Source organism: Salarias fasciatus, chromosome 15, assembly GCF_902148845.1.
Source record: "Salarias fasciatus chromosome 15, fSalaFa1.1, whole genome shotgun sequence".
In the NCBI taxonomy this organism is placed as follows: Eukaryota; Metazoa; Chordata; class Actinopteri; order Blenniiformes; family Blenniidae; genus Salarias; species Salarias fasciatus.
Genome location: NC_043759.1, coordinates 19,439,087 through 19,449,587, shown reverse-complemented (window position 1 = coordinate 19,449,587; position 10,501 = coordinate 19,439,087). Strand labels below are relative to the sequence as shown.

Genomic DNA, 10,501 nt, shown 5'->3' with positions numbered 1-10,501 from the left:
GGGTACAGCAAGGAGCAGGCCTTTCAATCAAACGCCGAGAGCGGGACGCTCACCCTGCGATATTGTTTTAACACATAACAGAAGAAATTCACCCTGGCTGATTATTTTTGCAAAAAAGTTAGGTAAACTCTCACAACTGAGGCCATTTGGGCACGTTTGTATATAAATACTAAAAACACATCGATGAATTTCCGATGTTGATTGATTGCGCCTGGCCTCTGCGAAGATTACCGAGCTACGTGTTACGTCACTAAAAGGGACTCTGTTTTAGGTAAAGTGAGGCAGCCACACACCTACTCACAAAATGTCACAATTTAAATTCTACTCTCCAGATTTTAGGGATTTTCTAACAATTATTACAAAAACTATGCCCCAGAGAACTTTAAATATTCATCAGCAGGACAGTGGAAAAGTCTGACTTGTTTTCATGGCTTGAGACTCAAAACTGTAAGTGATCCAAATGGACTCACTTTGTATGTTACAATTGACACATTCTTCTTTAGTTTCTCCTGACTCAGTGGGTAGAATGGTCATCTCTCAGTCGGAAGGTTGCAGGTGCGATTCTCCATCTCCTCTTGTCCACATGTTGAAGTGTCCTTCAGCAAGACAGTAAACCCCAAATTGTTCTCAATGGATGGATTGAGTGCCTTGCATGGCAGCCACCTCCAATGGTGTGTGTGCAGATCATTAACAGTGTTTAGAGACTGCTCAATCATTAGAAAAAGGTAAATTATAGTGAACTATTTACAATTTTTTGGTAGTCCTCTAGACATCTGAATCCAAAGTAAGCTTAACCTAGATTCCCCTTATAAATGTTTTAAAAAGCTGACTCCCAGCTATCCATGTCCCAAAGCCGAACAGGGCAAACCCAGACAGCGACACACACGCTGTCAATCTGTAGGGGATTTTATGGTCATCGATTATGTTTTTAAACTGGTGGAGCTATACAGCTATCACACTCTCAGTAGACAGAAAAAACAGAAGAATGTCAAAACTGATAAGCTTTAATTGTTCACATTTCAACTGTAAAACATTGCATTTTAAGAAATAATCCAACTTTCCATCTTAAATCAGGCCAAACGACAAAAGCACAAAATGATTCGAGCTCAGATTGAACTGATTATTATTAAGTGTACATGTAATGTTTTTAATCATCCAAAGAAGAGCAGATACATAATGAAATTTGTTTAGTGCAGTTCTATTCTATCGGGCCCATGTATGGTGTATGAAGAGTCCTGACTTGACTACATGCCCAAAGATTATTGCCCAATGTCAATTCCTACTTAAAGTGCAATTACCTTCCCATACATTTAAAACACAAACACAAAACGAGTAGTTTGTGAAGATGAGAATGTGTACAACAGTAGGCACTCTACCAACAGACAAACAGATGTCTGTATCCACTGGATTCGCACACTTTTAACATGTAGATAGCAGGCAGTTGTTTGTCTTCATTTCCTACAGACATGAGAAAAGTCACTGTTCATAGCCAGCTGGATTTCTCCTCCTCAAACTTCTGTGGATCGATGAAAGGCTTGTCGATGGATTTGATCATCAGTTCGCCACAGTACACGCACTCGGATGCGATGATGTCGTCAATGTCAGACTTTATTTGTTCGCGGCTCGTTCCTGCGCTGCCTTTTCCCAAGCTTGAAGTGTCCCCTTCGTCTTTTGGTGCCGGGCGGTGGCGTGATTTGGATGACTGTGCCGTCGCAGCCAGCTTCTTCTGGAGCTCCTCCAGACGCCCCTGCTTGTAGGCTGACAAATGAGGGGTCACCTCCTGGACGTTGGGAGACGAAATAAGAATGGACAGTTATTAAAGCAATAACGCTGACATGAAAGAGCAGTGTGGGTGCGCTCCTATTTAATTACCTGGAACAAGCAGTCATAGTGAAACATGTGCCCACACAGGAACAGATAGAATGGCCTGTTGAGCAAGGGGAAGTCACAAGCGGCGCACTTTTCCTGAGAATCCACAACTCCATACTTGTTCCTCATTTCTTGAATGTCCTCTCTGATGCGTTTAGCACTCTCTGTGGCCTCCTCCATTTCCTGCTTCAGTTCTTCAATGTGCTGGTTATACTCTTCTAGAGAGCCGCAGATGGCTTCCTGTGAAAGCAAAAGACAGTTAAACTGCATTCATTTGGGGAGAGGTGGTGAAGAAGTGTGTAGTTGCTCTGTGTGTGAGTTTTCATGTTCTTCTTGTGACCCATAATTGAAATGTGTGTAAATATTTATACACAACAAAAATGATGTATTTCAAATGTTCTCAATGACTGATTCTAATTCCCATTCAAAGAAATATGCAGCCATTTTGATACATGATCTGTTATTCACAATAGGAACAAGCTTTTACACACCTTAAAGTGATCAATGGTGACAAAATCTGGAAAGAAGGGCAGGATGTCTTCGATTTTGAGCAGGTTGCAGCTGGACAAACAGTTCATGGCTTTCTTCACATCTTTTTCCTCCTGTACCACATGCCTCGCAATCTTCAGCCAGAGCTTTTCCTCATCTCCTCATCATCTCAGGCAGATCAGCGCATACCTTGGCCAGATCAACATCCACTACAATTGATAGAACACACACCATTAGTGGCACTTGGTAAAAAATGGTTAAAATTCAATCTGAACATGTATTTCTGTGCACCACCGACCCTAAAACCCGATATAACTTACCCGAAGGGCAAGATCCACTGCTTCTTCATATAGTTCCATAATCCTGTAAACAAGGACGCAGGCTCTGAGGTAGCCGTGCTCTGCACACAACCTGAGGGCGTACTTCAAGTCATAATGGATCTCTGATGCGTGTGTACCGGCCTGCTCCAGATACCACAGGAGAGAGTCGGGTTTGTATTTGGCATAAAGTGACAGGAGGTAGTTATGGATGGCCTCTTCTGTCACAGTCAGCTCGTACACACAGAACTCCATGTAGCGGATGGTTTCGTTGATTTGCTGGGTGCTGCCCATTTGACTGTAGTTCATCAGAGCTGGAATGAGCTTCTTCGGGTCCAGCCGTTTGCCCATTTGGATCCACGCGTCGACTACTTTCTTGGGAATGTGCTGCATTAAGACTGGGAGAACTTGTAAAGAGTTTTTCATCACAGTGCTTGGCGAGGACGTCCAGGCGGCGCTGTAATCGTCGTGCTGACAGTAGTGGGATATCACCCTCTCATAGTCCTGCATGACGACTGAGAAGTAAACCATGTCTTCCACGTTGCCGTGGCTGGCCAGCAAGTCATAGATGGTGCTGCGATTGTTGAACAGACACTCCTTGTTCTTGGAGCTGCTCATAAACTGGCGGAACTCATCGCGGGTCTCCTGGAAGATGACGCTGTTGCCGTCACTCTCCAGCTGACCGAGGCGGTTCAGGTAGAGCTCGGTGAGCCAGGTGACCAGCAGAGTGATCTGCGTTCTCTCACTCTGCTTGAGATTGTTTAATTTCTTCAATAAGAACTCCTTCAAGGCTTCCTCTTGTTTGGCTTCGATGAACTTCAGTGCTATCTCTTCAAAATAGTTCTGGGTCAGAGCAGTAGCACTTGGCACTTCAAGGTATCGCTTGTTCTGGAAGCAGTGCTCGGCCTCCTTGGCCAGCACCATGTCCATGCATTCGGGCCGGTCCCGGCAGTACTCCTTGGCCAGGTCAAATTTATTCATACTCATGTACATCTGCCACACATCTCTGGACTCACGCTGGATGTGATACCGAAAAACTGCCTTTTCAGTGTAGATCCAGACCAAGCCGCCGGCTGGATCTTTGATCATCCTCTTAAGGGTGCCAAATTTGTCTGGGAACACGTCCTCATATACAACCTGTCCATTCAGAGTGCAGATGGCCTTGACTCTGTCATGAAGCAGCAGCAGGAAGTGGAACTGTGTCAGCACGATGGAAATGGGCTTGTTGAGACTGAGGTCTACATCCGGAGTGTACTCCCATACCTGTTGGTTTGTGAAAAAGGAGAGATGAACTGAGTATGTCACACATGAACTGAACAACAACAGTGTTAGTGAACATAGGAAAAAAAAAAAAAAAGAACTCACCTGCACGTCGCTCAGCAGAGAATCAGGTCTGACGTAGTCCAGCTGACCATACAGAACTCCATTACCCATCATCCACGCGAACGCCTTAGGAGAATTTCGTAGCTTTGAGGTGTAGAAGGTGATCTCACTGTATCCCATGTTGGCTGGGAACTCCTGGAAGCTTGGCAGCAGATCCTGGTTCTGGTTGAAGATGGAGCTGAAGCCTTGCTGTTCTGATCCCTCGGCCACCTTGCCAACAAACTGGAACAGACGCTTTCTGGTGGTGGCTATGATGAAGTACTTGTTTTCCAGGCCGCGCTCTATCTCCAAGCAGCACACCGGTGCAGGCCTGCCATCCTCCTCCACAGAGTGGACCTACCACAGAAAGCAATACTGTTATGGTTCTGTTCAAAGCCGAGAGACAATAATAAAATGATTGCGCATCAATTTAGTGATCACTGAGCTTTATCTGACCTGTCTAAAGTACTGATCTGGATTGGTGTTGAACAGGCTGCCCTCTGTTGCAGAGATCTCCGCCTCAAAGATGATGCCTTGGCTGGTTCCCACCAGAATTGGTCCTGTGTTGGTCTCATTGCCCAGCAGCTTGTTCCAGCCCACACTCTCGATGAGGTGGCCCCTCCAGCGGGACAGGCTGCGAACCTTCTGGGTGTTTCTGTTAAGGTAGAGACACTCACTGGTGCTCAGGCTGATCAGCAGATGGGAGCCTGCAGAGGGAAAACACGGAGGAGGTCAGAGCTGCTGTTGTTGATATCATAGTCTTGGCACTGCTACAACCATCTACAGTTATCAATCTTTTCCATGTGCCTGATATTCTTAATTCAAGGATTTTAAAAAAATCACAAAGGGGAACAATAGAGTGTAAAAAAAATCAAATTGAATCTGTTCAGAACCGTAAGATGTGTTAATTCCCCATATGGATGAGTAAGGTGTCTGTCTGTCTGTTCATCATTATCTATCATTGTAAGGAGTAAACTAAATGCATATATCACCATGTGTCTATCAGGCAAATCAGCAGTGAGAACAGTCAATCCTGCTGTTTTACAGACAGCAGGTTCTCTCTGCAATTTGCATGGTAGATGTGACTAGTTTTTACAGTTGACAGCTGTCCTGCTGCAACCAGGGTAAAGTACACATTTTTGAATTACAAACCAATAATATGATAACAGATGGACTATAATCATATAGTTTATGAGAGACAGTTTTGAAGAATATACAACTACTGTGGCTGCTCTCACCTGTAGGGTCCAAGAATAATTTGTGCACTTTGCTGTCATCTTTCCTTCCTAAATCAGTCTGGTTGGGTTGATCTGGTTTGGCTAAATCAATCCTGCATCAAGGAGAACAATAAAAAATCAACTTTAGTATGTTATAATAACTGCAAAATCAAGACAAACAATGCTCATGGTGACTCTAACATGAACAGTGAATAACAGAGTGACTGATATTTGCCTAAGCAGGGTATCTTTTCCCAGACTCATGCACAGCTGGTTGTTGCAGACCGCCAGGTGGTTTATCTTCTCTGGTGGTGTGAAGTCGATCCTCTGCTTGTTGAATATCGGCTTCTCTTCCTCAAGTCTCACATTGACGAAGCCTTATGAGAAGATATGAGAAAGTCTGTTGAAACCACAGGAGGCACAGTGATGTGCGCGGGGAGGAGGCAGACCTACCTGAGTGCGTTATCCCGATGGTGGATGCCAGGCGGCTGTGCTGCTGCGCGCTCGGCCTGCTGATCTGGGAGTCCTCGTACTCATCCAGGATCGAAGCCATCATTAAATGCACAGTCGGCTACTTACTTTATCAGTTGTAAAGAAATGAGATTTTTCCAAAAGCCCTCGACGATTCAGTGCTAGAGCGGCATGACGAACAAGCTAGTAGCTACTTATCTCATGAACGTTTCTCCTTCCAAAGTGTAGAAAAACAAAAAAAAAACGCCAGTGGATATATATTCTGCCGCATAAACTCAATAGTGAATGAAATTTCAATCATTCGTGCCAAGTCATAGCGGATAGCTTAGCTTCCTTGTACACAGCATAGGGTGTACCCTCACAGTCAGGTGACACGTGGGTCACGTGACTTCCTCGGGTGTCGTTCTGTATTCACCGGCAGGGGGCGCAGTTCGTCCACAATCACATTGAGCGGCAGCAGACAAACAATAACCGTAACCATTTCTTATAATTTTCTGAAAGTACAGAATACTTTTTTAATCCATTGAAATCTATCTCTTTGTCTACAGTGTAATTACTGTTGTGAACACTTTATTATTATTATTATTATTATTATTATTATTATTAATAATAATAATAATAATAATAATAATAATAATAAATGTAAAAAAAGATACAATACTGTCTACGTTTCTATAGCTGGGTAAAATTGATAGTGGATGCACTATCGATGATATATTTCATTAAGCAAAATCCAAATAAACAAACTGAAGTGTCGTTCTGTGGGAGTGTTTATGTAAATGTAAACCTGTTGGAGCCGAGTTGTCCCGCCCCGCACGTGTGCCGTCGGTGCGGGACGCTCTTTCCCGCAGTATGTGAAAGACGGACAGAGAGAGAGAAGCATCCACCTCCCGTCTGCCTCTCGGCATTGACTCCCAGAGAGTTTTTCAGGCGCGGCTTTAATGTTTTGCTCGACATGCCACCTCACATGGATTACTTTTACCACGAGTCCCGAGTCCCCTCCGCGTGCGCGCTGACCCGGGAGGATGAGCTGGACCCCGGGGTCATCAGCTGCATGCTGGTCGGAGACGGAGCCGTGGGGAAGACCAGCATGGTGATCAGCTACACCACCAACGGATACCCCACAGAGTACCAGCAGACCGGCTTCGATGTCTTCTCTGGTGGGTCACCTCAGCCTGTTTTTAATTCATTGAAAAGTTGTCCAAGATTCTTTAGGCGCATCAATTATCTTGCAGTTTGTGTGTAAAAAAAAAAAAAAAAAAAAAAATTATATATAGACAGATTTTAATGTGTTTTGACCCTTGATGATGTTTTGAAACAGGTCAGGTCCAAGTAGAGGGATCTCCAGTCAAAGTTCAGCTGGTGGACACTGCCGGACAGGTTTGTGTTTTTCACCTGAAATCCAAAAAGATTATTCTGTTGTAGAATCCCAGACTTGATCCTTGTATTTCAGATTTGACATGTCAAATCCATCATTGTTGTTCCAGTTTTTGACATTATGGAGTTTGAAAGTACAAGTCATCACATTGCTCAATCATATAGTGACTCAGTAGCAGGATTATAGCATGAATGTGAATGGGTGAATGTTCCTTGACAGCTCAGTGAGTCACTGTCTTTCTCCCATTCTTCAACCGTGAATTTGATTGACACTGACTCTGGTTTTGTCGTCATGCAGGAAGAGTTTGATGAATTCAGAGCCCTGTCCTATTCCCACGCCGACGTCTTCCTCCTGTGCTTCAGTATGGTCAACCCCACCTCCTTCCACAACATCACCAAGAAGTGGGTTCCGGAGATCCGGGCGTCGAACCCGTCCGCTCCCATCGTCCTGGTTGGGACTCAGTTGGACTTGATGCTGGATGTGAACGTCCTCATTAATCTGGACCGATCGAATGTCAAGCCGGTCCTGAGCTCGCGGGCCCGCAGCATGGCGGAGAAGATCAGGGCATCGGACTACATAGAGTGTTCCTCGCTCACACAGAAGAACTTGAAGGAGGCCTTCGACGCCGCCATCTTCGCCGCCATTAAGAACAAAACACGCAAGAACAAGAAGAGGAGGTTTTCAGACCGACGTACCAAAGCGTTCTCCAGATGCAGCTGGAAGAAATTCTTTTGCTTTATCTGAACACGGACTGTAACCCTGTGGGTTGAACTTTTTAATTTATTAAACTACTGATTCCCTTCACTGTCAGCACATATCAAATCCGTGTTTGCATTAACGTGTTTGTCTACTGGCCCAATCTACAAAGGGAAACAAAGAGGCGAAAAACAGTGAGCGGTGGGAAGTTACAGAGAGGATTCTGCATCTGATTTCACACTCGGTCAGACTTACTCACGACTGCAGTTTTGTGTTTACACTACATTCAAATATTTGAATAGTCCAGAGTAACCTGAGACAATCCGGTCAATATACTGTGTGTATGCTTCGAGTTTCACGCATCACTGACGTGAGACTTCAGGGACGGGAGCAACGAGAAGAGGTATCAAAAGTAGGTGAACCTATCCTGGGAGCAGCTGCAGAAAGGAGAAGCCACCTCCACGTTGCAAAACTCCACATTTGCATGCTTGGTGTTGCCATCAACCGCTGCTCGTATTGTGAGGTGAGGAGAAACAGAAAGGCTGTGTTTGAGTGGATGGGCGTTAGCCGCTTGCTTCACTGTTGCGCTGCTGCTGTCTGGGTGCCATCGCTCTATTATATCCAACAGCCGCACGTCCAGGTTGCAATGCAAGGTGCTGCTGCATTCTTACCTGCATGTCAAGGCTTCCCGGGCTGGTTTGGTTGGGTAGTTTGTGGAGTAAACCCCATGACGCTTACGTGAACAATTCTGTCATGTTAAAATCGTGATTTTTATCGCCGCAGTGGAAAATGTGTTTGTGACCAATGAGAAAAACAACTTTAAAACCGCTCTTGTCTGAGGTGGAAAGTTGCAGCCGAGTGGTAACCTTCGGCTTTTTGTTCCTGTTTCTCATCAATCTGCATCTGTAAAGCAAGCTCTACAGGAGTCTTGACTTCCACACGGCTGGTCCTCCCACCTCCACCGACTCACTCTTTTCTTTGTTTTTGAGTTCAATATGCTCCCAATCACCTCCGGAGTCCTTTGTGTGCGTGTTTGTGAGAGGATAACGAACAGCCTTCCTGTGAATGAACAATGCCTTGACAACTTTGCGTACGTCATATTTTTTTTTGCACTCCAGTGTTTTATGATCTGGCTGTTCTACAACCAAGGCTTTTCTATGCTTCTTGTGGAAGTGAACTTAAATTCTGTTGTTAAACAGTTTATTGTCAGATGGATGCTTATGAAAGACCATTAAAGAACTACAAAATAGGCTGTGTTGCATTTTTATTGTTACAAATCAGCCTTCTTCTGTTGCAGAAATTGCAAAGATCGAAGAAAAACTTGAAACAGCACACGGAGAGCGTCAACACACCAGGCCCATTTCCTAAAGCGCTGTTCACCAGTCGCCCTCGGCCTCCCGCGGTTCTTTGGGAGGACCAGTTCTAATGCGGTCCACATGTCTGCTGATGGCGTTGGGCCCATGCTGTGACTGATTACTGACTGCAATTGTGAGCGGAGACACAGGACGTTGGCATTCCCAGCAGGATGCTTGAAACAAACTGATAGACAATCAGCTGAATTGGTGGATTTGTTTATCTGTGCCAGAGAGCGTGGATTCAATAACCTGGTGAACTTGGCGGGGGAAGACAAGCGGCAGACCTGACAGCTCACCAGTGCATTTGTTTAAAGCAGGGCGGTTGAGTCATGGATGAACGAGGAGATCAGAAACACAAGCGTCACCCCGATTCATCAGAAAATCTGTTTGCCATTAGTCATTGTGTCAGGGCCCGGCTTGACCGTCTGTTATCAGGAGCTCAAAGCGGGACGCGCTCTGTCTCTGTAAGCTGACCCTGAATGAAGAGGTCACATTAGGCCGGGGGTGTTTTGTCATTTGACACCTCGACACAGGTGGACGCATGATCGACTCTGATTTAGCTTTCGGGGACCAGTTGCTACTAGCCATGACCTTTGGGAGCAGATGTTAGCCCGGCATTCTTGGAAGGCACCAAAATACTCCGAACACATTACTGTAACATGATCGTTCCAGACCTGTTGACTCTTTGCTACATAGTCCATCGGTACCTTCTGTAAGATACAGTAGCGCTTACAAACACTTCAAATTAGACAGGTGGGCAGTGTTAAATTAAAAAGCCTCAACACTGCTGCTGATAAACTGGCGTTCTATTCTGTGACCTTCATTTACAGGAATAATTTTGTTTTTGCAGTTTGTTGAGAGGGTTGTAGGGAAAGACTTATCTGAAATGTGATTATCATCTTAATTCAGAGGTGATGTTTTTTGGTTTTCAAGCACCCTGTTCAGAGAAACGAGCTTGTATAGTGCAAACTCTTTTAAGTTAATAGAATAAATTGTAAATAACTTTTTCTGTTTATTTACAGTGAGGTTTCAGCATTTAAAGTCAGTGAAATTATCAAGGTTATAATTTCTACATTTCTTGAGAACAATGCTGACTGTACCTTGACTTCATGGATTACTGACCGCCTCACCAACAGACCATGCTGGGGTTTCACAGCTGTATATCAGATGAGGTAGTCGGAAGAACATCGATTTCCACCACCACTCAGACAGCTGCAATCTCCAGAGGGTCTCTGATAATACAGTTATTGTTGATTGTGTAGGAGGTTAAGAATATGGTCACCTCCTTTGTTGACTAGTGTGATCAGAATGTTCTTCAGATCAGTGATATTACGGAGCGAGAGACTT

General features: G+C 44.7%; 2 protein-coding genes across 2 annotated transcripts; one reads left to right on the top strand and one right to left on the bottom strand.

Moving 5' to 3' along the window:
- Positions 1-988: 988 nt before the first annotated feature.
- Positions 989-6,074, bottom strand: LOC115401985 (vacuolar protein sorting-associated protein 18 homolog). Its single transcript, XM_030110390.1, is given in 12 exon segments — positions 989-1,780; positions 1,873-2,109; positions 2,361-2,525; positions 2,527-2,567; positions 2,675-3,087; positions 3,089-3,128; positions 3,131-3,938; positions 4,041-4,394; positions 4,494-4,744; positions 5,276-5,367; positions 5,490-5,631; positions 5,708-6,074. Coding segments are annotated over 12 exon segments (2,943 nt in total). The 5' UTR covers positions 5,811-6,074; the 3' UTR covers positions 989-1,483.
- A 516-nt stretch (positions 6,075-6,590) lies between these two features.
- rhov (ras homolog family member V) lies at positions 6,591-7,852 on the top strand. The gene is made up of 3 exons (XM_030110075.1): positions 6,591-6,885; positions 7,047-7,105; positions 7,401-7,852. The coding sequence occupies exons 1-3, from the start codon at positions 6,681-6,683 to the stop codon at positions 7,845-7,847; spliced, it is 711 nt and encodes a 236-aa protein (XP_029965935.1). The 5' UTR covers positions 6,591-6,680; the 3' UTR covers positions 7,848-7,852.
- Positions 7,853-10,501: the final 2,649 nt, after the last annotated feature.

Excerpts from the sequence above, each read along its gene's own strand:
- rhov (XM_030110075.1), top strand. The coding sequence starts at position 6,681 with ATGCCACCTCACATGGATTACTTTTACCACGAGTCCCGAGTCCCCTCC. Across the intron at positions 6,886-7,046 it reads CGGCTTCGATGTCTTCTCTG|GTCAGGTCCAAGTAGAGGGA; the intron begins GTGGGTCACCTC and ends GTTTTGAAACAG. Across the intron at positions 7,106-7,400 it reads TGGTGGACACTGCCGGACAG|GAAGAGTTTGATGAATTCAG; the intron begins GTTTGTGTTTTT and ends GTCGTCATGCAG.